General features: G+C 39.7%; 3 protein-coding genes and 1 long non-coding RNA gene across 4 annotated transcripts; 2 read left to right on the plus strand and 2 right to left on the minus strand.

Annotated features, from left to right (window-relative positions):
- Positions 1-1047: 1047 nt before the first annotated feature.
- On the minus strand, positions 1048-12674 carry LOC121706001. The gene is made up of 4 exons (XR_006030954.1): positions 12568-12674; positions 3839-3844; positions 1211-1215; positions 1048-1058 (listed from the first exon to the last, which is right to left on the minus strand). It is a non-coding gene; the product is annotated as an uncharacterized LOC121706001 (long non-coding RNA).
- LOC121706000 (tumor necrosis factor ligand superfamily member 14-like) lies at positions 1217-5660 on the plus strand. Its single transcript, XM_042087411.1, has 4 exons — positions 1217-1698; positions 4051-4084; positions 4199-4267; positions 4372-5660. The coding sequence occupies exons 1-4, from the start codon at positions 1498-1500 to the stop codon at positions 4767-4769; spliced, it is 702 nt and encodes a 233-aa protein (XP_041943345.1). The 5' UTR covers positions 1217-1497; the 3' UTR covers positions 4770-5660.
- On the plus strand, positions 6035-8968 carry LOC121705999 (tumor necrosis factor ligand superfamily member 6-like). Its single transcript, XM_042087410.1, has 4 exons — positions 6035-6737; positions 7724-7757; positions 8097-8165; positions 8271-8968. Exons 1-4 carry the CDS (start codon positions 6408-6410, stop codon positions 8654-8656), a joined length of 819 nt encoding a protein of 272 aa, XP_041943344.1. The 5' UTR covers positions 6035-6407; the 3' UTR covers positions 8657-8968.
- A 5714-nt stretch (positions 12675-18388) lies between the features above and the next one.
- On the minus strand, positions 18389-23382 carry tnfsf18 (TNF superfamily member 18). The gene is made up of 3 exons (XM_042086231.1): positions 22602-23382; positions 21064-21136; positions 18389-20452 (listed from the first exon to the last, which is right to left on the minus strand). The coding sequence occupies exons 1-3, from the start codon at positions 23151-23153 to the stop codon at positions 20067-20069; spliced, it is 1011 nt and encodes a 336-aa protein (XP_041942165.1). The 5' UTR covers positions 23154-23382; the 3' UTR covers positions 18389-20066.
- Between the last annotated feature and the right edge of the window lie 4468 nt (positions 23383-27850).

Consider the following 27850-nt stretch of genomic DNA (forward strand, 5'->3'; position numbering starts at 1 on the left):
ATTAGAATCCTATGGCAGGTGTAAAACAGGCTGTACTGAAACTAACTTCACCGTGGTATCAGTCAACGACAAAACAGTTCTACACAATTAGTTACTTTCACTATTGACTGACAATCGGTTACTATTGAAAACATAAAAAGCAACACTTACTCTAATAATGTTCGAATGACTGAATAAAACAACGTTTATCCTGCAGGGGAGTTGCTTATATCTCGTGACAGTGCGTCTTCAGCTGTGCTCATATGTGCCTCTCGCCTAATCACTTTTAACCGTCATTACCAATTTGCAAATGATGGTGAATAATTACTCATTGTGAGATGTATTTCGTAATATCTTTATTCTAATTATGTTTCCCATTGTAATCATGTAATTTGTAATGTATAGCATGGATGTGCTCTGGTGCTCGTTCATGGATGATAGAAGGATGGTGCATTGTGCACGTGTCCATCAATGTTGATAATGTGCTCTTAAAATAACATATGAACAACTCGCCATGGACTTCTGACCAGGTTTCTCTTGGTCAGTGGCGTAATGTGTTTTAAGTAGTGTATGATAGCGATTCTAGGACAATGCGCCAGACCACTCCTTAGGTTGTTCATTGCCACACCTCCTGGCGCATTGTTTAAAAATGAGACGTTCAAAATACCAAAATACATTTTGGGTTTTTCGCCATGGGCCAGAGTGGAAAATAGGGGCCTTAGACTTCAACTGTGAATAAAAAACAGATCACTAACCATTATAAAGTTAGCTCATCATTGCAACTAATTTTGTTGCAATGCAAACATATTTTGAACTTTGTTTCAGGCCATAACTGACCACTATAAAACTTAAGACACTTGGTTTTTAGAGTTACTAAACACCTAATATTGGCCTGATTGGATTAGTGTTAGATTTCTTATACACTAATATTGGCCTGATTGGATTAGTGTTAGATTTCTTATACACTAATATTGGCCTGATTGGATTAGTGTTAGATTTCTTATACACTAATATTGGCCTGATTGGATTAGTGTTGGATTTCTTATACACTATTATATATGATTTTCTTTTCCCCCTCTCTTATTTCTTTCTTTCTCTCTCTCTTTCTCACACACACACTCTGGGGGGAGATCGTGTGAGAGGAGGTGTCATCTCTAAAGAGGAAGAGGTTGTGTGTGACAGCTTAGAGGTAGGGGTATATGGATAGGTTATAAGCTCATTGCACAATCACCCTCTCTCTCATTCACACTGGTGAGCTTGTGCTTCCTCTTGCTGCCTCTGAAGGGTCTCATATGGCGTCATCACTCAACTAAAGAAGAACTAGGAGATCTGTAGCGGTTCTTTTTTTCTTTCGAAAAGGTAATACACAAGATGTTCGTTGAGGTCCTTGAATCTTGAGAAGGACAATGTTTAGGTAACCTCAGAGTGAATCTTTAATCGAGTTTATTGGGCTGTTAGTTAGATCGAGACATTGCGTGACAGTGCTTTCAGCAGGAGATTTTTTGGCGTTCAGTCACCATGGCAGACTTTGGCTGTGCTTATCCCCCTCCTCCCATGGTGGGCACCTACACTTCGCATCCTCCCTTACCGCCCAGAACGCGGCCTCTGAAGACGAGGAGTATGGCGTGGCCTGTGCTGGTTGCACTGCTGATTCTGGCTCTGGGCGGCATGGCGGTGGAGGCCTGCTTCATCTACGACCTGTACCAAAAGGTGGACCCGGTGAGTAACGTCGCCTCTCTCTCTCTCTCGTCCTTTTGACTGATTTCTCTGGTTTGCCTCTTCAGCGGTGGGCCTCATCTCCTACGTGACTTTCAGTCATCTTTTTCACACCTTCGTCTCTTTCTCTTCTCACCTCAGCAAACGTGTTCACTTTCTCATTCCTTTCTTTCTTTCAGTCTGTCAGTCTTTCTCCATCTCAGAATATAAATCAGCAGTCAGTAAGGTGTCCAAAGAAAAATGAGTTTCCAATTAATTTGTATACCAGTCCAGGTGAAATCAGCAAGTATAGAGCATTTGATGTATACGATACAATATAAGTGGCAAATTGATTGTTCATTCGTGAGTACAGTGAATATCTTTTACAAAAAAACATATTGTTAGTGAAGGTCCAAGTCAATGTCAAAAGATATTAAGAAACTCCATGATGGACACAATGAGATTGCAAGTAACAAGACTAGTTAGTTCATGTCCCATGACACAACAGAAAAATAAGCGACAGACAGGTTAACTTTTTTCTCTCTCCACACTGACGGGGAACCCATGACTGATTCTCTCCTGCTGCGGGGTCTGTGGGTAGCGGCTAGACCCTCGGTAGACTTCTGTGCTGAAAAACCCCCAGCTGAATGCCAGCATGCACAGATGCATGCTTTTAGTTGGTCCCCAGGTTTTAGCTCCGTCCAACAAAACCATCAAAAACTCCAAAATCTTAAATCTGTGTGAATTGAGGGGGAGATGGGGGTTTGTGGCTAAAGACCGTGACTGGAAAGTTGGTAACCTGGACACCTGTCTTTCAATATTGTAGAACACACTGTCGCTTTCTCTAGTGCAATATATGTACAATAGTTTATATTTCATTTTATCCCCTGGAGACAATAAATGCTGTTTTCTGTAAGTAAGGGATAATAGACACCGATTTGTCCTGATATATGGAATTAGTGGATGAAGTGCAAAGCCTTACGCGCACGATTTTATTCACGCTGCTAGGCAGCCTGGATTCTATGGACTTCGTTTTCACCTCAACGAAGGAACCAATCACAGAACAGAGGGAGGGCAGCAAGACGATGACGACACACCGAAGCCGTTATGAGCTACGTACAGACGCATTTGACAGACATTCGTATAGCGCCCAATAAATGGCTCTGGGCATTTGTAAACCACGTTTTAAATACGAGAAAATTAATTTCTAGTTCCCAGACCCCATCTCAATGAGATGAAGTCTGACGTTAGCCAGGCTAGGTAAACTGTATATCGGGACAAAGAAAGTAGTACAACAAATTGAACCAGTTGGTTTCTTTTTAAACTGAATCACATATTTTGTGGTAAAGATGCATGACTATTGCTTACATACATGAGTGGCAACGGGAGGATAAGCAGGATAACGGCCTTCGAGATGTCCCGATATATGGAATTAATGGACTTGGCGGAGGTTACTCGACTTCGCCTAGGGTTGTGGAGTTCTTTGCCTCCACCTTGTCCATTAATTATGTAGCCTATATCGGGACACCTGAGTGGCCGTTATCCCTATAGGCTATATTATAAGCACCCCTCCAACATTTCTGTCAGACAAAGACAGACAGAAAAAATGAGAATGGGAGCAGTCGTGGCCTACCGGTTAGGGCTTCAGGCTTGTAACCAGAAGGTTGCCGGTTCAATCCCCGACCAGTAGGAATGGCTGAAGTGCCCTTGAGGAAGGCACCTAACCCCTCACTGCTCCCTGAGCGCCGCTGTAGCAGGCAGCTCACTGCGTCGGAATTAATGTGTGCTTCACCTCACTGTGTGTTCACTGTGTGCTGAGTGTGTTTCAATAATTCACGGATTGGGATAAATGCAGAGACCAAATTTCCCCCTCACGGGATCAAAAGAGTATTTTATACTTATACTGCATTAGCATGACCAGACCTGATCATCATAGCCAACCTTACAAACGTTGCTAAGCAGGGTGGGATGGCGGGCATTTCATTCACTTTTCATACTAAAAGTAAACCATGACTTCACAACCACACAAAATTGCAAGCACTGATTTTTTTCTCCGTGAAATTATTCAAATCATAGAAATATAATCAAGATGAATCCATTGATTTGTCTTTGTCTTGTTCGATGTGACCTCTCCTTGACCTGGCAATCACTCAGGTATGGTAACTGTGTCCTCGGCTAAACCGGTAAGCTGTGAAAGTGGTCAAAGAGGAAGGAGCCCATTTTCACAATAGGTGGGAAGATGTAGAGAGGTGGTGGTCAGGGTGTGTGTGAAGTGTGTATTTGTTTGGGCAGTTCAGGGCACCACATGACCCAAAACATCCACTGGTATATCTGAAATTATAATAACATATATTTTTCTTCTCTGTTTTCTTCCAGAGTGCAAAAGGAGACGCACCACTGGGTCATGAAAGTATGTTACTTAAGTGTACATTTGAATTGTTAGCAAAATAAACAGCATCCAACACCCCTCAAATATAAACATGTTTTTTTTTTGACATGTCGATCAATGACTTTATATCCCCAGAGCAAATTCAAGTCAACATGAGTTCAGATTCCATGAAGAAACCCTCAAAACCAATGGCACATCTGATTGGTAAATGTTTTTTGCCTTATCTCAGCTAAAAGTTATGGATATTTTAAATGTATGTTTAAGAAATGCATGATTTTGTCATTCGTTTGTCTTCTGTGGTGAAACAGGTGCAAGTAAACCTCGCAAAGATGGAATCATCCTTTGGGAAGTGGAGGAGCGCATGGATGTAACCATCATGCACAAAATGAAATACGACAATGGGAAGATCATTATTCAGAAAGAGGGCTATTACGCTATTTACTCCAAGATGTATTTTAAAGAGACACAACAACGCCTGATCCTACATGAGGTTGTCAAGACCACACCACGCTACCCAAAAGAAATAGTTCTCCTACGGTCAAAAAGATTCCCTCCCAAAGATACACATGCAGGTCATACAAATAGCTACTTGGGAGGAGTGTTCCATTTGTTTGAAAAAGAAGCTATCTTTGTCAAGGTGAATAATCGCACGGAGGTCACACTTCTCCAACCAGCAGACAACTACTTTGGCGCTTATATGGTGTAGCAAACAAGTCAAAAGACAGCATCTTGACACACAGTACATATGTGTTGGTATTAGCATAAAGGCGATACATTAAAGAAGAATAAGATATTTCTAATGTTAATGTGTGTATTTTGTTTTAAACAACGTATAGAAAGTTAAGAGCACTGAACAATTACTGTTATTCAAATTAACTCCTTTTGGTCAAATACACATGATTGATATGATTGTTTTGCACAATTTATTTTTAGGAATATACATTGAATTCAGTTTTTTTACATCAGATTTCAAGCACTTTACTTTCATCTCAAACAAAATATCTACTGTGATCACAGGATTGCATAACAACCTGTTGGTATTCTTGGTATTTTTTAGTACTTACAATGTAATTCAAATATGTCATCTTTGTGATTTTCATTTTATATGTTGACAATCCTGCACATTTGTGGTTTGATGACTGAATTTAACATTCACATAGCAATGTGCAGTGTGACTATGTCGCTGTTATGTCCTGATAAGTAAAATAGGTATTATTATTATTATTATTATTATTATTATTTAGCTATTTATGTGTATATATGCTTTAATATTGTCATATTTGATGACTGACCGTCTCAACACACATTGTATTATGTACAGTCAGTCAAGCCATTGTAATAATCCCAATATAGTCGCAAAGTGAAAATGCAAAATGTAACCTGGACTGTTATCTCACTTCTGAAAACCTATTCCATTGGTTTTTCACACAATGAATGTAATTTATTGTAAACTGTATTCATCATTCAAATAGTTGGTTTTGCAAAACGTATGGTGTCTGTAGTCTGTAGATGTACCATCAATGACTTGCCACAGAGTAACTGTGTTTATTGAAAGAAAAACAGCAGCTTTCTGACATGAGTGTCATAATAAAACATTTCTCTCTATTCATATTTTTCATGTTGTATTATGTTTGAAATGGTCATGATTCTGTACATAGCCTAAAAAACACCAATAATAACCTACAGCCAAGACATACAGTTAATGACTAATGTTTTTTAACAAGAGGCTTATTACAGCTCAACAAATATATCTACTGTAGCGGAATCCTCCCCCGTTTATCAGGCCCATTGTATCTGTAATCAAATACTTACACAAAAAGAAACCCGTACAGACCTCATATTTGCTAATGTGATGGTGACTTCCTCATAGAGAAGAATGAAGCAAACTACACATATTGCGCAATGGTCAAATAGCACTGAAATTAAATGATCTTCTTTTTTGCTTTGGTGTGTGTGTGTGTGTGTTGACGGGGGTATATTTCAGACAAAGAATTCATTTCCCTTTTCTGAAACACACAGAGAGGCAGCCAGCAGCATGCTTTGTGAGACCCTAGATCTTGACAGAGCGGCGAGCATGCACACAGGCCACACGCATTTCACAGGAAGTGTCAGGCCGCTTAGGCGTGCTGAGTGGGAGGAGGAGGCAGCAGTCAAAGAAGTTATAACAGCCCATGCATGGACACTTGTACTCTCTTTCTTTATCTCTCTCTTTCTCTCTCAAGTGACTAACAGCCTGGGTGGCTGTGCTTGTTTCCTCTTGATGGACCAAAATCAGGATTTAACCTTCTGTGTAATTTCTCTGGAGTCCATGACCTTTGTCTTTACAGGTCAGGAGGTCTGACTTATGGTAGACTATTTCTGGAAGAATACTTTCGTCATTTTGATTTTTAAAGAGCGCTTCTTAGAGTTAAAGAGGGATCATTTTTTGACGCATTTTCAGGCAGGAGGAGCACTTACTGTGGAAATGGCAGCCTCTGGCAACCTGTACCCCAATGTCTTCATGGTGGACACTCACACAGATTATCCTCCGCCACTGCCACCCAAACCGGTCCCTTTCCGCAAGAGAAGGAGTGTGGCTCAGCCAGTGCTGTTTGCCCTGGTCATTCTGGCCCTGTGTGGCATGGCGGTGGAAGCCTGTTTCATTTACAGTCTGTACACCAGCAAGTCCTCTCCGGTGAGTAGTCATTCCCCTCATTAAGTGTGGCACCTTCCTCCGTTTTCCATTGCTGGCTCAAATGAAGAGCCTCCCTATATGACCACAGATAAATGTATTTAACTTATTCATCAATTTGCATTCCAATCAACTAGGATGTCTGTCAGTGCCATTTCTACTATTTCACTTAAGACTTTTCTGATTTTAGTTTGCTGCATTTTTTATTTATTTTTATTTTTTTACATGATTTTTATTGGTTTTAGTTTGCTGCATTTTTGTTCACACACATTTTTGTCCATGTTATTTCAGTGTAAAAAAATCAATGAATGATGTGTTTAGTATTTAGATATGTGTATTATATAATATATTGATATTGTTTGGTGACACGCGATGCGAATTTCGAGCCAAGCCTGAAGGAGTTCAGTTCTATATCCATTGAGATATCCATAAGATATCTCAATTTAAACGTAAACATAAAAGTACCGTAGATGCCATTGTAGTACAGAATTGGGAAAATACTGAACATAAAATGGAACTGAACTCCTTCAGGCTTGGCTCGAAATTCGCTTCGTGATTCACCAAACAATATCAATACCAAAACCAGAAAACTGTCAATACTTCCAGAAAATGGAAAGAGGTACTGTAGGCTTGTTTAGGGCATGGAGTGGAAGCAACATTTGTGGTGAGCACTTATAGCTGGTTTGTCCCACCATGATGTGAAACCCCCCCATAAAAAAAGTTCCACTATGATCTGACTATGGCACTTGGTCCTGTGGTTTCATTTATGTTTTGAGCTAAAGAGTACTGCTAATAGTCAAGGTGTCTAGACTGAGTCATGAAACAGCAGGTTCAGTCTACTTTTCCCTATGCTGCTTTGTACTGTAGGTGCCAATCTGACTGCGGAGATGCCCCTGCTTGCCAGAGTTTCATCTCAGTTTCCCCATTCGTTAAAAATGTCTCTTATTTCTGTTTTTTCAATCTGAGTTAAATTTCTTATCACTTCACAGGGTGACTCAGAAACACAGGAGATGTCAAAGCAAGGTACAGTTCAGCTCTATGACCTAACAATTATGCCACTGTACCACAACATGTATAATACTTAGGCCCGGGCTACACTGGGTCTGCAACTGAAGCGCTCTGTTCACGTAGCGTGACAATAGTTTTTGAAAACTTGTGTAATTTCCGGAATGTATGTGCCACTGTCATATCTTGTGTAGCCAGTTCCATTGATTACAGTGGAAGCTATTGTTGCATCAGATGTTGCGCTAACAGAACGCTTCAGTTACGTGCCCAATGTAGCCTCCCTGTACAGTTCCTATGTAATTTCCGCACTCATTAAAGGATCAAAAAATCCCTTGTTTCTCTGATTGATGAATACAGTTGCAGATAAACCAACACCAATAGATAACCCTGTGGTTCCACCTTCCAAACCTCTCGCCCATATGAACAGTGAGATTTTTCTACCTTTTGCTACAGTATTTATTACCTTTTAGACACATAATCTCTAATACTCCAAAACTGTTTTATCATCAGTCTTTGTTGTCGTCACTGCAGGTAATCAGAAACCTACTGCTGATGGACTCATGCTTTGGCATGACTACGGTGAATCTATCATACATGGAATGAAATACAAAGATGGGGGCCTAATTATCCAGGAAGAGGGATATTACTTTGTTTACTCCAAGGTCTACTTTACAGAGAAGCACAACATTTCACTTTTGCATTCCATTGTTAGGACCACAGACCGTTACCCTGAAGAGCTGGTGCTTCTGCAGTCAAGGGAATACATACCCAAGTCAATCAAAAACTTTAAAACAAATAGTTATCTGGGAGGTATGTTCCACTTCTTTAAAGGTGATACTATATTTGTAAGGGTAAATAATACCGAAATCATACTGTCCACATCAGCAGATAACTATTTTGGAGCCTATATGGTGTAGTAAAGTGGCATAAACAAGATGGATGATTGGCATCGGTTTACTTTGTATGCACAATGTATGTTTGCACTCCAATTGTTTTATTTTACATAAACACCATAGCACATCTTATCATCTTGTTATTCCAACCGTCTATAAAAATGCCTCATACATTTTAATGCAGAACATACTTTGTATTTATTTGTAGACTTTTCGGTAACATTTTACTTGACAGTGCCGACATAAGAGTGACATGACACTGTCATGAACGTGTCATAAACAAGTCATAAACATTTATGACATAACGCTTCTGTTATTAAGTGGCATTCGGTTTTTGTCATAACAAGTTAGGGTTAGGATTAGGGTTAGGTTTAGAGTTATGGTTAGGGTTAGGGTTGAGATTAGGATTAGGATTAGGGTTAGAGGTTAGGATTAGGATTAGGGTTAGGATTAGGATTAGGTTTCATGACAGTGTTACCGACTTTTCTTTCTCCTATTCTGATAGCCATCAATGTAGTACATACTCTGCCAAAAGCTTCTAATGTCTGCAAATACTCCAGTCTTTTTTGCTTTAAATGAGGAGGAAGGGAAGTGTGGTTTGTGTGTCAGTTATAGGCCAGAGAAGGCTTTAAATAAGTCAGCACACTTCTTGAATATTTTCCTTTTTTTGTGTTTTATTTTGTCATGATTTTTAAAGTTTTTCACTTTTGATCTGCACCTAGGAAATGCACAATGACCTCCTTGAACTAGTCATAGGCCAGAGGCATGGGAGAGTCTGTACATGGAGTGAGGAAATATGAAGGAAGCACTGAGAATAGAGTTGATCTATTTGGCATTTTTTCAAACCGCCGCCAAGAGTTTTTCATGTGACATATATAAATTGCAGTAACTTTTAATATCTGAATTTATTACAGTGTTTTTTATGTTTATATATGTTATATTATAGTGTTTGTTATGTTTATATATATATTATGTTTGTTATGTTCTTATATGTAATCTTAATGGTTTGGAAAAAACTGGAAAAAACTACTCAAGTTGAATGTATATTTTATAACTGTGAATAGATTAGTAATGTAATGTTGCACTTCATGCTGTGTTTGTGCAAGGTTTCGAAAATAATAAAGTGCTTATAATTGCACATTTCTGGTGTGAAACTATAATAATCTTGAGCCTACTGTGATTTCTGCATATTCTATATCTAAGAATGCATAACGGTTAAAATGTAAAGTTGCTGAGCAACAATTCCGATAAGAATCTACTAGCGGTGGAACTATTCTATGGGGACTCCGCGGAAGAATGGACATTTGTAGATGAAATAGCTTTTAAATTTCATGATTATTTGTTTATTTTATATCAATGTTTAAAGGGACACCAGGCAAGCCTGATCGGTCTGAAGCTCTTCCTTTTCTTTGCAGCTTCTGTCAAGGGTTTTCGCTGCTTCTTCGCCGGCTCTGCCATTATACACACGTTTGCAACAATCTCTAGCGTTTTGTTAGCCTGCCTGCTTCGGTCGGTGGGTAGGATACACTGAACTTGCAAAGCGGGATATTCTTCCTACAGGCAGTAGGGGTGGGCGAGAGAGTCTTCATTTGCCCTGTAATGAGTCATTTAACCATATACCGACTTACGAAGATGAGTAATTAACACGAAAACGTTGCCTGGTGTCCCTTTAATGTCCTATATGTGGTAGCCGTTTTATAAAAGCAATAAGCCCCTTGAGGCTGTTCTATATCGTGAATATAGCACAGCTGAGGGTTGTTTAACGGCACTCAGCTTCGCTTCGCTCGCTTCGTGCCTAACAACATCCCTCAGCTGTGTTATATTCACGATATAGAACGGCCTCTCGGGGCTTATTGATTAATAAAACTATTGGCATATGAGCTGCTAGAGTGTGCAGTCTCCTTCTGTTCAGAACACATGATTAACAATACAAACACTCATGAAAGCTGTCCTTGCCTTGCCTACACCTACACACTCTGCATGTCCACCAAAAGAAAACAAACAACTTGCACATTTGCTGACAGTCAGTCTCTTGCCTTGGGAGCTGCAGTGCGGTCAGGTCGGTGCCCTGGCCTTCTGCAGTAAACTTCAACCACAGCAGTTTACTGTCATAGCGGAAAGGCCTCCATCTTGTTTGCAGTGCACTGCTACAGGGGGGTGGGTGCACTGGCTCTCCCTCTCTCCTCATGCACAGCACAACTAGACGCTGACCTTCACACAGCCCATTAGCATTTTGCTCCTGCACTCTCTTTTAGGGCATCTCTCAATTCACCTCAAACAGAAATGAGTTCACAGTTTGATAACACGGGGTAATTGCATTCATGTGTTGCAAGGGGTCAAATATGTGTCTATGTCATGTTCTACATGTTCTCTCATGTCATGATGTCATGTCATGTTCCACTACAAGTTTCTGACTTGACTGTTTCTGATCCATTTGATTGTGTCATTCTTACAGTATTTTCACCTCCTCCCTTTCTGTCTCTTCCACATACACACACACACACACACACAGACAGACACACATGCACACACACACACACACGAACACACACACACGCGCACACACACACACACGAACACACACACACACACACAGACACACACACACGCACACACACACACACACACACACTTTTTTATTAATGTGTAGGTTTTGTGAGTGAGTGTTTGTGAGTGTTTAGGTGAATGTGTGAAAGCAAGAGTTGTTATCTTAACTAAGCACTTTGTGTCCTTTCTCTCCTCCCTGCTCTATTCTGAGAAGCTGCTCTTTTGAGCTCACCCACGCCAGGGGCTCGTTCTTCATAACGCGCTTGTGTATTTGTAAACCCGGAGAGGAAGTGGGGGGGTGGGGGGAGAAATGCGACACAGGTATCGGAGGAGCACGTTTGTTTCGCTGACTCACGTCTAGCTTTAGTTATGAGCCTGTGCATCTATCTGGTAGTGGAACTTTCCGTCACTGTGGCTGAGCCTTATGGAGTATGGTCAGTAATAGCAGGAGTGGTCACTTTCCTTTTGACATTTACTCATGTGAGTCACTGTCGCACAGGATAAGGCACAGGTCACAGGTGGTCTATCTGGCTGTGAGATATTGGATAACAGTGGTGGTGTTATGTTAGCACCCCCGGTGGAAAGCTTTTTCTAAATGCTATCTGATTACAAATGCCAACAAAGACCTATGGACTCTCTACAACAACTTTAAGGAACTGATCTTTTCAAAGTCAAGCGGACATGCTTTTTTCTTACTTTCTACATGCTCTTTACTTTCTCTGTAGTGAGTAATTTCTGCCAATTATGTTTATGTATTTATCATCAAAAACCAAATGAGGAAGTATGGGTCACTTAGAATTTAGAATATGACTTATAAGGCATCATCATCATCTATCCTCTGCCATGATACAGATGCAATATCCCATTGACAAATCACATAGGATTGTGTGCTAACATCAGCACATACAGTACATCAGACAAAGAATTACATGCTAGTTTTAATAGCACAGTTGGAACTTCATACACAGATGTAATACAATGGCTGTAATAAAGTATGCAATTAAATAACATACAAATGAATCTGACTTGAATGTTACATCTTAAAATGAACATTTTTATATAATACCACACATTCTCATGTCACATTGATAAATGATGTCAATCTTGGTTGGAATTCCAATTCCATTAAACTTGCACTAGCAGTGAAACATGTTCAGGGATGACAGATTACACATACATTTACATTCACACAAGAATAGAGATCGCTTAATGGTGATTTGAGCCCCCACTGTCGACTTCAAGGCAGCGCTGCCACCGGTGATTAAAGGCAGCGCTGCCTTGCCTAACCCTAACCCTAGCGCCCTCCAGGCAGCGCTGCCTTGCCTAACCCTAACCCTAGCCCTAGCCCTAACCCTAGGCCTAACCCTAGCCCTAACCCTAGCCCTAACTAGGCTTGGGTATCGAATATCGAGTATTGGTTGGAACCGGGACTATCTTTGCGATTTTCCCGGAATCGTTCAAAAGTTTAAATTTCGATTCCTAGTTTCGATTCCCAGTCCGCTGACCGAAAGAAGAAACGGCTAACACCAATGAAGAAGCGCATAGTTCATAGAATTAAAATTCAGGGAGAAGGTCAGACTATTTCAAGCAGGGTTCCTGCGGATCCTTAAAAAGTCTTAAATACAACTGAATTGATAGACTGAGAGATAGACAGGTAGCCTACGTGGAATGAGGAAGCCTATGGTAGAATGAGCGGGAGAAAGAGTTGGTAAGCCAGTTAACGATAGGTTGGCCATACGTTCGAATTTAGGCCGGACATATGGATTTTAAAAGCCCTGTCCGGCGTCCGGCGCAGCCTCAAGCCGGACGCTCATTTGTTCTCCTTTTTGGAGTTGCGCTTGGCATCTAAAATCTTTGCTTGGACGCAGCATCGTTTCACAAACTATGGACGCGAAGACTGCTGGTCAAATTATGTGCAGTGCTTTGCAATCAGGAGGAAATACTGTATATGTTAAGTTGATCTGTTTGCATCTTTCCAGCGTGTGTTGCTGGCCTAGCCTAGGGAAGAAAATATCTGTGTAAGTTATAATAGCCAACCTGTAATATCTGCCAGCAGCTTGCTTGCCAGCGTTTCCCAGTAGGCTAGGCCTACTTCGTAGCCTAGAAATCGAGATGCGCCCCTAGCGCTACCTACTTCGCAAAAGTTGTGAAATAACCGCATATTTTTTGAATGTCGGCGACTGCTACATAAAAAAAACGTGCGTTCATAATACGTGCGTGCTAGAGATGAAACCAGCAGTTTTCAGCAGGATCATGCGAGGAGGACCTGTCTCTTAATTAATTTAAAACAAGTCAATGGTTTTAAAATGTTTCAGTCAAGCTTTGGTTGGTTTAGATACAACTGGTATGCAAAATGTAAAGTAGTGGATTAACTTTAATTTGCTGTGCTGCATATTGGACAATAGATGCACATAGTAAATTATATAAAGTAGGCTTATTAAAATATGTAAATAGCTTAGTCTAACTTTGAAAAAATATTGAAGGGAATCCAGTCCAGTACACATGTTTTTGGCAAGTAGCCCTAGGCTACTACAGACACAGGTGAAGAACAGTCAGCCTCAGCAGTAAGCAAAACCAAATATGTACAGCCAGCTTCAAAAGCAAGCAGCCCAGACCCTAAAATTGGGCATTTATAGCTGTGAAGGTAATTCACACACAATTATTTTTCTTTCGCCAAAATATATTTGGTAACTTCTGTAGACATCCAAAATGGGATGGGGGTTAAAATTAGTAGGAAAAAAAAAAATGATTGCATAAACAGTCATATATATCTTTTTGCCGTGGTATAGTCTTAATTTTAATTTAGATGTCTTGAAAAGGTCTTCCTTGAAAAAGGCAAAATTTGCACTTGGAAAATGTGCAGATACCCTGAGAAAGACCGTTGGTTAGCTAGCTCATTTTAAACTTTTTTTGACCCTGCCTGTTAAAAAAATCGGAATCGAGAATTGTTAGGAACCGGAATCGAAATAAGAAATCGGAATTGGAATCGGAATCGGAATCGTTCAAATTCAAACGATACCCAACCCTAGCCCTAACCCTAGCCCTAGCCCTAGCGCCCTCTAGGCAGCGCTGCCTTGAAGTCAACGGTGGGGGCCCAAAAGACCATATAGGGCCTGCAACAAATAAGCATTCTACACTCAAACATAGGTGATTATGTAAGGGATAATGTATAGAACGCCGGTCATTATGGGGAAAATAAGTCCCGACAGGGCGAACCGGACCCCGACGCGCCAGCGGAGGGGTCTTGTTTCGCCCTGAAGGGACTTATTTTCCCATGATGACCGGCGTTCTATACATTATCCCGCTTATTATACGGCTACTTGCCAAAACGAAAAAATAAACTCCATGATATGTCTCTTTACACTTATTTGTTACCGTTTCGTCGTGGCTTTTGCTGAGAAACAAATAGTTCGCAACACACGCTGAACTTGAATCAAACATTCTTTAGAACACAGCTGATCAACCGTCTGATCAAATTCAGAGGTCCTTTCCCAAGAAATAATGACCGCTAGAACTTTCGGAAATCCCATTCAAGTCAATGGAGCATTCTACTTGCATTGTGAAGAGCCGTATAATAATTGTTTTTATTTATTCAAGTTTTAATTTTAGTCTGACTAATTTAAATTCACACAACTGTTTGTAAATACACCCTATAAATAAATATATACCATCTTTATATATATAGCCTATATATAGCCTATATATATATTCGTGGATACAAAGACTTGATTGCCAAGTAGCCACATTCCTTTCTTATAGGAGGGCACTGCAGTGCAGAATAATGCACATGTGTTTCCAATAATCTTATCAGCACAGACCTCCATTGCAATTATAGGCAAGGTAAGAGCCAACTGTTGAACAATATTAGTGTGTCTATGGTGACATAGCCTACATTTGAAAGGGTAGTCACAACCCACTGCCAGTGTAATGTTAAGATAAGATAAAGAACATTAAGGTATTGCCTTTACCTCCCCATATCGATTACCAATCAATGATTTAAAAAAGAGAAAAACATGTCTCATAGCCTACAGGGGAAAAAGGTTGTCAGTGAGCTTCCAATAACTGGGAAATACTGCCCTCTGGTGGATTAAGCAACTATGACATTTTCTCAGAACAACATACCTTAGAAAAGGAAAAATGTGCTTAGAAATGTGGAAAATGTCCAAACAAATATATTAAATACCAAATTAGAATATCAGACATGAACCACATGAAGTAGTTCATCTGAAACATGTATGTGGGTAGCCATAGCCACTTAGTAGTACTCAACGTCACGCTAGTTTCTATTTCCAATCAATGTGAAAGGACAAACAGAAGGGCCTAGATAGAAAGAGAAACAAAGATGCTCAAAGCAGGAGAGGAACATCCATGCAAAAGACAGAACTAAAGGCCTCTGACAGATAATGAGTATCTGTGTGGTAACTAATTAGTCTTGGAATCCTCCTCAGCCTGGGGCAAGCCTCTGTCGTGCTCGTTCACATCTGGAGGCAGTGGAAACCAGACCCAGTTTATCATAAAAAGTGTGGGGGTGTCGCAATCACTGGCAAACAATTCATTCAGACCGTAACGGATAATATGGCTGCTGTGAGTGTGTTTGTTCCGACACGCAAGGCAATGACGGAGAGGACGAGACAGAGGGGGAGTGGGGATCGGACGGAGGTTGGAGAAGGGGAGAGAAATGTAATTATTCTGCACCCACTATGTGTTCTCTTGTCTTATCGAAGATATAGAGCATGTGTAAGATCCCAAATGGGCATACATGGGTGGTGGGTGGTGGAGGTGGTTGGATATTCCAGTGTCTGCATGGCTTAAATATATCTAATGACCTTCTATGGTCTATAGTGTTTGTTGGTAGCGCTAATAGCATCTACTGATACGTTTTTGCTGAATGGGGATTTCCCATTAGCCTGATTCTAGTCTTAGTCACAGATTGAAGTCATTATGATGTGTGTGTATGTGTGTGTCTGTCTGTCTGTCTTTGTTTGTCTTAATATGTCGATTTAGGTGGGCTGTTAGCTGACTGCGGTTAGGATTTCTTGATAACAGTTTTGGAAAATGAGGGTCACACTCACACTTTCAATTGGGGTCACAAAATTACACTGACACATAGAGCTGTGTGTGTGTGTTTATTTATTTATGTATGTGTCTGAGTGTGTACGATATCTGTATGTATGTAGGCCTATGTTCTAAAATGTGTATATATTTATGTATGTGTGTGAGTGTGTATGTATGTAGGCCTATGTTCTAGTGTGTATATATTTATGTATGTGTGTGTGTTGGGGTGTGTGTGTGTGTGTTTGTATTTGTGTGTGTCATTCTATTTGTCTGTGTTTTGTCTGCGTATGACACCAGTCCTCCGGTTCCTCGACAGCACAGTTTTGAAAAATGAGGGTCCCGTGCTGTCACACTCACACGGTCTCACTTTCAGTTGGGGTCACTGACTCACATAGAGTAAATACACCAGATCACAGTCTGCTTTCATAGAAAGGGGACATTTGATGGTGTGTGTGTGTGTGTATATGCGTGTGTGTGTGTGTGTGTGTTTGTCTGTCTTAATGTGTCGATTTAAGTGGGCTGTCAGCCGACTGCGGTTAGGATTCCTTGATAACAGTTTTGGAAAATGAGGGTCTTGTGCTCTCTCAGTTTCAACTCTGACTCACTGACTCACATAGAGTGAATACACCAGATCACAGTCTGCTTTCATCAAAAGGGGACATTTGATGGTTTCTGATGTACTGTATGTTATGGGAGATTATCTGTGTAGTGTATGTGTTTTAGGTATGTGTATGTGTATGTATGAATGTCTATGTGTATGTATGTATCTATGTATGTGTATGTATGAATGTGTATGTATGAGTGTATGTATTTATCAGTGTATGTATGTATTTATTTGTGTGTGTGTGTGTGTATGTATGTATGTCTGTAGCTATGTATGTAGGTCTATGTTCTATATGAATGTGTAATATATATATATTTGTGTATGTGTGTTTGTGTAGGCCTATGTTCTATATGAATGTATATGTACTGTATTTATGTATGTGTGTCTATGTTTGTGTTTGTGTGTTTTGTCTACGTATGACATCCGTTCTGGCTGTCTGCAGCTCCGGTTCCTCGACAGCACAGTTTTGGAAAATGAGGGTCCTGTGCTGTCACACTCACACGGTCTCACTTTCAGTTGGGGTCACAACTCTGACTCACATAGAGTTGTAAATCACAATCAGCTTTACAGAAAGAGGAAATTTGATTGTTTGTGATGATACGGTAGATTGTCTATGTATGTATGTGTGAATTTTTGCATGATCATTGTTTATGTATGTATGTATGTATGTATGTATGTATGTATGTTTACATATGTATGTATGTATGTATGTATGTATGCATGTATATGTATATGTATGTATGTATGTATGTATGTATGTATGTGCGTATGTTTCTGTGCGCCGTGTGTCTGTGTGTGTGTGTGTGTGTATATATATTTATGTAGTCCTATGGTCTGTATGAAAACATTAGATCACAGTCCACGTTCACAGAAAAGGAAAATTTGAATTTGATGGTTTCGATTTTGAACTGTGAGTGGCTCCTTTCCGTATTGTGAAACCTTTTGACATTAGATTTTAAAAACAAGGCAAACTCTACAGAGCTATCTGGGTCCTACGACTGAATGCTGCTACAATAAATTGCTATGTATGCTATGTTTGAGTAAAAGACCGTATACAATTTTAATTAGTGACCCCGGCAGTAGTTTGTCTGTGTATGTATGCATGAATGTGTGCATGTTTGTTTATATGACCATTGTTTAAGAATGTATATGTATGCCTAACTAATGTATGTATGTATGTATGTGTGTGTATGTATGTATGTATGTATGTATGTATGTATGTATGTATGTATGTATGTATGTATGTATGTATCTATCTATCTATCTATCTATCTATCTATCTATCTATCATCTCTCTGACTGTCTGCTTTGTTTGCTGAATATATACATGAGTCATTCAGCCTGTGGTGTGGAGAAATGGTGGGTGGTGATAACTTTTTGGATGGGCTTGATGACGCCATGAAATACTCCCACAGCTTTCCCTGCTATACTCTAAACAGCATCTGACAGCATCACAAATCTGTAGTACAAACAGCAGTTTTAATAGAAGAAATAGAATAAGCTAAGTATTACAATAACACATTAGTTTAAACGTGAAGTATTTATTGTACAAAATTTTTTAAAAATGTGTAAATAAATAAATATTTTTATATAAATAAGGCCAGTGTAGTTCATAGCATAATGAAGAATCAGATGCAGATATCCATATAGATCTGACTGCAATACACATATGAGTAAAAACTCACTTTCTTCTCTCGATTTCCACTTTCTCCTTTTTTCAGTGTCACTTTCAAAACACAGTTTGTACTTCACACATGCAATGGCATGTCTGTATTTGTGAATTTCCATAATTTGCTCTTGACATTTGTGAAGTTTCAAGTGAGGCCTCAATATAATGTATACACAAATTATACAGTTAGAGATTTCCTCTGTTTCATGGTCATACTAACCAAACCCAGTGTCCTCTTTAACTTAACTAAGTGTTATCCTTACACTAAGGATATATGAAATAAAACCTAAACATATGAAATCTAAGGCATATCATACATTTTTTTTTATACAAACTCTTTTTAAAGCCTCCCTACGAGACAATCACATTTATGAACATATCATGACAGGTGCCACATGCAGGCATACAGGACAAGCACCATGCATGTGGCCATCATAGGGAATGATCAGGGAAGGTCTGTCTATGGCAGCTTCATGGTGCTGAGGCGCCTGTTGGTGTTTTAACGTCGTCTTCAAGGCAGCGCTGCATGGAAGGCACTAGGGTTTGGCAAGGGTTAGGGTTAGGGTTAAGGTTAGGGTTAGGTGCCTTGAAGTCGACGGTGGGGGCTTAAAACACTATCGAGCCGCTGTGGCAGCTTATGAGAATATAGCACACTGAAACATTCTTTTCAAACATCATCAGTTATGATGATTAATGACAGGATCTTTCCTGACATTTCTTGGGGTTTTTATCCTGGCCATATTGTGTCACACATTGCTCTAGTACTAGTACAGTGAGCTGTGTGAGAATAGAACAGAGAGAGAGCTGATCCATGAGTCTTAATTTGGAACATAAACCCTTTCAACTGCAGAAACAAACATGTGCGTTCCTTTAGCATTTCCAGTGTCACAGAAAACAACATTGAGCCAATGGTAACTTGGGGACAAACAAAAATAGAAAAAGTCAACATTTTGTAGAACATTACACTAAAGACAGATTCATTTTCATTTCAAAGCCTCTGCATTGGTTTCAAACTGGCTTTAACCAGAAATCCTCTAGGAACAGATTGAAAGGGTCTATATCATCCACTGAGATACACATTACCGTAATCACAAAGCTATGATGGTCCTGTGAGCTACAGACTTATGGTCACTCTGGTCTGGTGTCTCCCAGCTGCATCTTCACAGACAAATGGCTGTGCTTTCACAGTCAACAGGAAAAGAAGTCATTGGCTGGGGAGCAGTGGCACAAGTGGCAGCACCCTATCACAATTGGGTCTCCGCCCATGGGGGGCCAGATTCGATTCCGACCTGCGGTCATTTCCAGATCCCACCCCATCTGTTTCCCACTCTCTCTATCTCTTTCCACTGTCATATCACCACTGTCATAAACATAAAGGCACCCCCCCCAAAAGAAAAAAAAACTCAATGGTAATAATAATAATAATAATAATAATAATAATAATAATAATAATGAAAACATTCATTGGCTCAACAAGTCATTGGCTTTTGCTGGTGCTTGGTTGACTGATGGGTTGCTTTATACATTCTTTTGGTCCACTTTTGAATGCGCTGGAGTGGTCAGTCAGTCGACTGCCCAAGCTTACCCATTTTGTAAATCCCCACAAAGGTGAAAAGATTTTTCTTTGTGTCTGTTTTGAGCAGGTGGTGGTTGGAGCAGTTGATGCTAATGCTAGTCTGAGCCTCCAAGCGCAGGATCTTTCCAAAGAAGCCGGTTGAGTTTGACTTCTCACCAATGGAGCTCTCCAGAACGATTTCTTCTCCTTTATTGCTACTTTTCTTTATTATCTTCACAGTATTAGAACCAGTACTGCCAGACATGAGGGTCACCTGTCCATAGAGGAAATAAAACCCATCTTCTTTAATACTTATTAGGGTTTCACTTTGCTCCATGTCAATATCCTCCTTGTTGTTCCATGAAATAGGTCCATATTCATTAGCGGATTCTATTGGAAGGAATTATTTGAGTTACTGAATGGAATTCATGTACAACAAGATTCATTACATCTACAGTTGTGCTCATAAGTTTACATACCCTGTACATACTGTACACATGCTAAAGTTGACAAAATGAGGAATAATCTTTTGGAAATTGACCTTAATGCCTTAATACAAAATGAGGAAAAATCCAACCTTTAAGGACACTAATTTTCTTGTAAATGAATAATGTATCATAAATAAATAAATCCTTTCTTAAAAATAAACATGTGATGATGTAGGGCTATTTTAATTCCAAAGGCCAAGGGAACTTAATCAGGATGCATAGTGTCCTGGATCCATGAAATAACTGGCCTTTAAACATAAAAATCTGCCCGCCTCAATGGGAATTTAACATAGGGGTATGTATGCTTATGAGCCCCTGTTTTTTTAAGGAAGAACATTTATTTATTTACGATACATTATTCATTCACAAAGAACATTGGTGTCCTCTTTTTAGTCAACATTAGCATGTGTACAGGTTATGTAAACTTGTATACAGCACAACTGTATAGATACATATTGTTGAGACAATGATGAAGAAGAAGCATGTTCCTGTAATTCCAAAAGGCAGACTTACTTGAAGGGACCAAGTCAAAAAAGGTGACGTCTGCTTTGTTTGGTATGGGAGGGTTTTGGGTACCTTCTCTACCCTGTAAAGGACAACATAATAACATTATAGAGAGATGTTTGGGTTTATGCGTTGAATGAATTCTCATAATTTGAGCATTATAGTCAGCTCTTAGCATCTACTGTATATGCTTCAGTTATAACATCTTTTGTCACAGCAATCGTAGCAATGACCATCAACTAATGGCAGGATTTTGAAACTTCCATGATATTTTGAGCCTATTCTTATACTTAAAACATCATAGACAGTTCAACTTACATATTGTCAATGTGTCAAGGACTTTAAAATATTTGAAACTGTTAAAGGGACAGTATTAGATATGTCTTACACAGGGCAGAATATTTGACAATATTTTGTAAAAATAACAAAAAATATCTCGTTTGGAGTGTGTTGCAACAGAGACAAGAGAGAAAGGAAAATGTTGCAATCTGTGGTTAGTCTTATGGCATAGTCTTTTTGAGAGGGTAGTGTATAGCAATGATAGATGATTTATTTAAACAAATCAGATATGAGGAATGAGTTGCAAAAACAGCTATAACTGCAGGTTTTTATTTCACATATAATTCAAGTCCTACCTAAATCAAATGTATCAACATGTCTGCTCTTTTTTCTAAATGTGATTTTCTGTTTTTATTTCTTATTTAATACTGTTATCCATCCTTGTCTGTCTGTTACTTGTTGTCTGTTAAAGTGTATCTTGTATGTGCTGCTTTTTGGCCAGGGCTCACTTGTAAAAGAGATTGTAATCTCAATTCGATTATTTTCCCGCGTAAAATAAAGGTTAAATAAAATAAATGAATCAGATACATTTCACCTTTGAAATGTAGCAGTGGTATATGCATGGAGTGTACATGAAATATATTGCACTCTGGAAAGGACAGTAATGGCTCAGGTCAGTGTCTGTTATAAACATGCCCAATCCTGTCTATGGGCTTGTGAGGGCATGTCAGGTCTTTTGTGGTTTTGAGGTTAGCGTTATAACATATCCACTCACGGTTGTTGTAAGCGTTACTTAAATCCCAGATACTTGTCAAATAAAATGGTCATTTCAAGAGTCTGTGACATCATATTCATCAACCACAGACTGACCTCAGAACCTCAGTGGGTTCAAAGAATGGAAGTTCCACAAACGCTGACCTACTCTTCATCGCCTCACCAAGTCTTAATAGGCTCGTAATGTCTAACATATTAATGCCAATCCATTTTTTTATACTTGCTGCATGGAAATGATACAGCAAGGGTACACAAGATTAAAACCATCAGGAAGCATTATCTATGAGTTTATGTACACCATCTATGCAATCCATTCAGCTCTATACATGATCTAATTTTGCTATTGGTTCACTACCTCTTAATGAACCCCTTGTCTAATAATGATGCCTTTGAGTTAAGCCATCTGTTATGTCTTTTATTACCTACTACTCTTAAACATGAGCAGAAGAGATGAGCAATCTGTTTTAGCTCCAGTCTTGCTGATTGAATCTTACCAGTGTTTTACCAGGAGCTCCAGGGATGGCAATGAAGTGGAGGCTAAGGTTGGCGGCCAGGCCGATAGTGAGCACTGTCATCCAGAGAATGAGTATGCAGTTGAGCCGTCGGCTTTCATGCCCGACAGCAGCAATGCCGCCAGCCTCCCCTAGCTCCAGTGACTGCTGTGTCATCGCTGGCGACGCAAAGGCAAACTGGAGGGTTGTTCGGTCTTCCTTTGCTTGTTTTTGTTTTTTTTTTTGTACTCCGGTCGTCTTTTTCTTTTTTTCACCGTTCTTTTTTCGTGGTTTCAATAAAAAAATAGAGAAACCCCTAGTCAAGACTATACCGTTTGGCAGCTCCAGGCTTCCCGTGCAAAACTTGTACCTTGCAGACGACCAAGATGTCACAAGCCTCCGCTTGCGTTTGCTGGTGCCCCGTTGTGAGCAGCCACCGGTGTCTCTGCAGTCGCAAGGTGCAGTACTTTCCCTTCTGAGAGCAAATGACGGAAAACACAGAGTAGAGACAGCACCACAACAAATAGACGGGACTGGCCCTCCTTCAACATACATCACTGAACACGTGCAGGGAGTGGGTCGAAAAGAGGAAGCTCAATAGGCAGGAAAGGCCACCATACAATATCTGGACTGGCTGACCTTCGGACGCATTGATGTCACCCATTGTGGCGTGGTCAATCTGAGGTTCCTCATCATGTACAGTATCCATATGTGCACACACACAGAACGAAAACATGGGCCATAAACCATGTGTGGTTTCACCTGATGGCAAGGGGAAACAGCGTGTTCTTTCAGACAGCAAGAAAGTATGAGTCAATACCCCCCCCCCACCCACCCCTCAACCCCATTCCCCTCTCTCTTCCTCTTCAGCAAAGTGCACCTGTCAAAAACCACATCCAGATGCATTTCTTGTCGCAGCTCTGCATGTTACAATATGGCCCGTCGAGAGTCGACTCACATTCCGCATGTGTTCTCCCACATGGAAGAAAGCCAAAGTGAAATGCCATTGGAATAAATAGGCTTTATCTATTAACCTCGCAAAAAAAAAAAAAGCTGCACCCACACTTGCCCACCTGCTGCTCTCCTTTGTTTTCATGGAAAACAAATTGCCTGTCTGAAGAACCTGTCATGACATGACAAGCACTGTCCTTTATGTGGTTTTACAAACAGTAGCCATGCGGTGAGGCTGGGAAAGTTCTGGGGCACAATTCTAACGTCATCCTCTTGATCTTTGTCATCTAGGTGTTCTGTTTTTAAACACCTGCACTCCTACGAGCTGTAAACAGGTGACCACAGCCTCAGTATGTCCAAGACAGTGATCAAAATCATCAGTTCCCTCTGCAGCAAATTTGAGGACTATTTTAATGTTCCTTTTCAAGGAAGGGGGAGACAAGGATGGGGATGTAAGGAAGAAGAAGTAAGTCTGACTCATAGACAGCTGAAACTGCAGATTCAACATTTTATGAAAGGAGGAAGAAAGATGAACGTTTTCACAGATTCACAGATATTGTGTGTGTGTGTGTGTGTGTGTGTGTGTGTGTGTGTGTGTGTTTGTTGGATGAACAGGGGCATGAAAAACAAGAGGAAGAGCTGAGCAGAATGAAGAAGTAAAAATTAATAGTATAATCTCTGAGCAGCAATGGTCAAAGTATGTTGGCTTCCCCCTTCCCCATTAATAATATTTACAGTTCTAGTGAATTCGGATGGTCTAGCCTCAAGACAAGTCTTGTGATAGTCCTGTGTTTCAGACTTCCTCTGAAAGCAATCAGCAATCAGCCCGGGAGGTGTCATTGCAAGACATTTTTTGTATATCGAGAGAATATGCACTCGCTTTACTAAATTGTGTGCACTTTTAAGAAAATTGTGCACTTGTTTTATTACACTGTGTGCTTATTTTACTGAATTGTGTGGTCATGTTAGTGCACTCATTTGAGAAAATGTTGCACTTGTTTTACTAAATTAAAATGACCACAGCCTCAGCATGTCCAAGGCTCATCAATATCAAATCATCACAGTTCCCTCTGCAGCAAATTAGAGTGTTCAGTTCCAGTTTTGTGAAATGAGTGCACAGTTTCCCAGAGGGCCTCATTGCTCTGATAAAGTAAGTTGAGGGCCACGTATTGGACGACATAAAACATAAATCACATTGTATGGTTATGTTATAAAAACGTAATTTATTCATAGCAGTAGATCTGCATTACTGAATGAAAGATGACATTATGGGCCCTACTGGTAGACAGAGACACTTCTAAGAGTTGCTCCTTGATTGTTAGCTGTTGGAATGCAGGCAGCTTTAGTTCAACTGTTTTTGTGTATCAACACAAGGATTCAATTGTCCCTTGTAATAACACATTGGGTCTGTCATTTCTCCATCTGTTTGTCTTCTACGCCCTCTGTTGGTAGGTTTAGCACATCAGAGACCATTTTGTTATGAAATGAATGATGCACATGGGTTCACATTATGGTTGTACTTGGTTGCAGCGTGGTTTCAGTCCAGGACAGAACTTACCAGAAATATTCATATACTTTTGTAAATATTAGATATTAGAATATCAGATCTATTTAGATTTAAACCTTTCTAAAAAGGCTAATGGTCTTTATTATGTTTTTTTTTTCCTTCTTGTGTATAATCCTTCTTTTAATGATGTTGCACCAGTTGATTTATTTAAATTGACAATAATTAACAAATGTGGCTCTCATCACTAGTATGTTGTGTATTAACAATATTCTTTAACAATTAACAACCAACTATGATTTTTCTTTAACGATATCATGAATTGTCATTATACGACGGAGTATTAGTACGACGGAGTATTAGGGCCACACATGAAGGAAAAAATATTTTTGCCATGACGAGATTAAACTCGACATGTCGACTTTAAAGTCACCATGTCAACATTAAACTCGACATTTCGAGAATAAAGTTGAAATGTAATATCGACTTTAATCTCGACATATCGACTTTAATGTCGCCACGTCGACATTAAACTCAACATTTCGAGAATAAAGTTGAAATATCATGTCGACTTTAATCTCGACGTGTCGACATTAAACTCAACATTTTGAGAATAAAGTTAGTTTGGAGAGAGAACGACCGCTCGGGACGATTGAAAGGGAGGACGAATGAAACAATGCAACAAGTGCAACAATGATTCAGAGTGTTCGAGTGCAACAATGATTAGACATAGGCCTATATCATGTGGACAAAACATAGAACATATTAACCTACGTTGCTCAGCCAAATACTTTGCTGTTAGGTCCTTATCACGGAGTTACAGGCGGTAAATGCGATGGTCAAAAGTAGCCTAAACGTCATAGCGGTTTATTTATTTATTGTAGGCCTATTATTAAAGTGTTGTTTTTCATCTAAAGGTTCAACTTCATGCTTATGCACTAGAGGCATACTAGGCGCTCTCCCCAATCCTAGACTTTCATGTTGCTTGTTTGTAATGGATGCAAAACAGCCTATTGCTGAATGTCTTTGGAGGGACGAATTAAGCTCTTTAATAATAGGCCTACAATAAATAAATAAACCGCTAATGACGTTTAGGCTACTTTTGACCATCGCATATCGCCTGTAACTCTGTGATAAGGACCTAACAGGAAAGTATTTGGCTGAGCAATGGAGGTTAATATGTTCTATGTTTTGTCCACATGATACAGGCCTATGTCTAATTATTGTTGCACTCGAAGAAAACTATGTTTCATTCGTCCTCCCTTTCAATCGTCCCGAGCAGTCGTTCTCTCTCCAAACTAACTTATTCTCAAAATGTTGAGTTTAATGTCGACACGTCGACATTAAAGTAGACATGATATTTCAACTTTGTTCTCGAAATGTCGAGTTTAATGTCGACATGGCGACTTTAAAGTCGATACGTCGAGATTAAAGTCGACATGGCGACTTAAAAATCGACATGTCGAGTTTTATCTCGTCATGGCAAAAATATTTTTTCCTTCATGTGTGGCCCAAGGGCGCGGGAAGGGGGGTGCTGAGGGTGCTGCAGCACCCCCTGCTGGCAGGAGATAGATTTTTAAAAATGATTATATATTTTTTTTAAATAATTACTGTCTGACATTATTTATATTTTTGTATGTGAAATGATGAGTCAAATAGCAAAAAAGGGTTATGGATAGGTTCGAATATAGGCTACTAAAAATGAACAGTTATAGAGATCAATGTGAACGTGAGTCAGTTACTGTGAGAACTGTAGCGTGGTCTCAGCTATGTGATAGCGATCAAGTGTGTAGGCCTACAGTTGATATAGGCCTACATATTCTATGCGATTTACACGTTCAAAAAAAGCATGGATAAGCTGAAAGAAACTAATAAATGTATAGCTAGTGAAATCATTTCACTATCCTAGTCGCTAAGATAGAAATTATTAGGACACATAGCCTACTTGCTGCGGAGACGACACACTTTAGTCTATTCAGAAATTATTTGCGTGATCATTGCAGCCTGATTATTAGCCTATATTTAAAGCTTATACCATGGTCTAGGTTGAAAAGGGTGTCGTTTAAAAAGTGATATACTACACCTATAAAATTATTATTGACAACACCTAAGTTAGTCCGCTCAGCTGTGACTTATGAACATTCCACAGCATTGCAAAAACAGCTGAAAAAACAAACGATTTTAACTCTAAAACTCAAAATCCGAAACATGTCCGGGGTGGGGGGGGGGTGGGGGAATCGTCGGACATCCATTATTTCTGTTATTCAGCACCCCTGGTCAAAAATAGGTTCCCGCGCGCCTGGTGTGGCCCTAATACTCCGTCGTATATCATTAGTCTAAGATGAAACAAAAACATTTTTTTTTTTATTAATGACTGAATTATATTCAGTATATTCAATGGAACATTCTTTTCCATGTATTTTTAATATACTCAAGAATAATCAAGACTGCATGGATGGAGCTTCCCCCCCCTCCACATTTTCTGTTGGACCCTTGGTGGCCTTTTGAATGGCAGAAAATTCTCCCTTTAAAATCCACTATGATAAAAAGCGTGCCTTCCATCAAGTTGACGTTCAAGTAGTTTATTGTCATGTACTTATCTACTTATAAAAGGAATTATAAGTAATGAAATTCTTGTGCTCAAGAGCCAGCTCAACTTTAAAGAATAAATTAAAAGTAGCAATTAAAAAAAAGGTATATTGTGTGGGTATGGGGTGGTGGGGATTGGTGTGTGTGTGGGTGCATGGGTGGGGTGGGTGGGGGTTTGGGGTGAAAAATAAATACTTTCCTTGAGATA

Source organism: Alosa sapidissima, chromosome 3 (assembly GCF_018492685.1).
Source record: "Alosa sapidissima isolate fAloSap1 chromosome 3, fAloSap1.pri, whole genome shotgun sequence".
In the NCBI taxonomy this organism is placed as follows: domain Eukaryota; kingdom Metazoa; phylum Chordata; class Actinopteri; order Clupeiformes; family Clupeidae; genus Alosa; species Alosa sapidissima.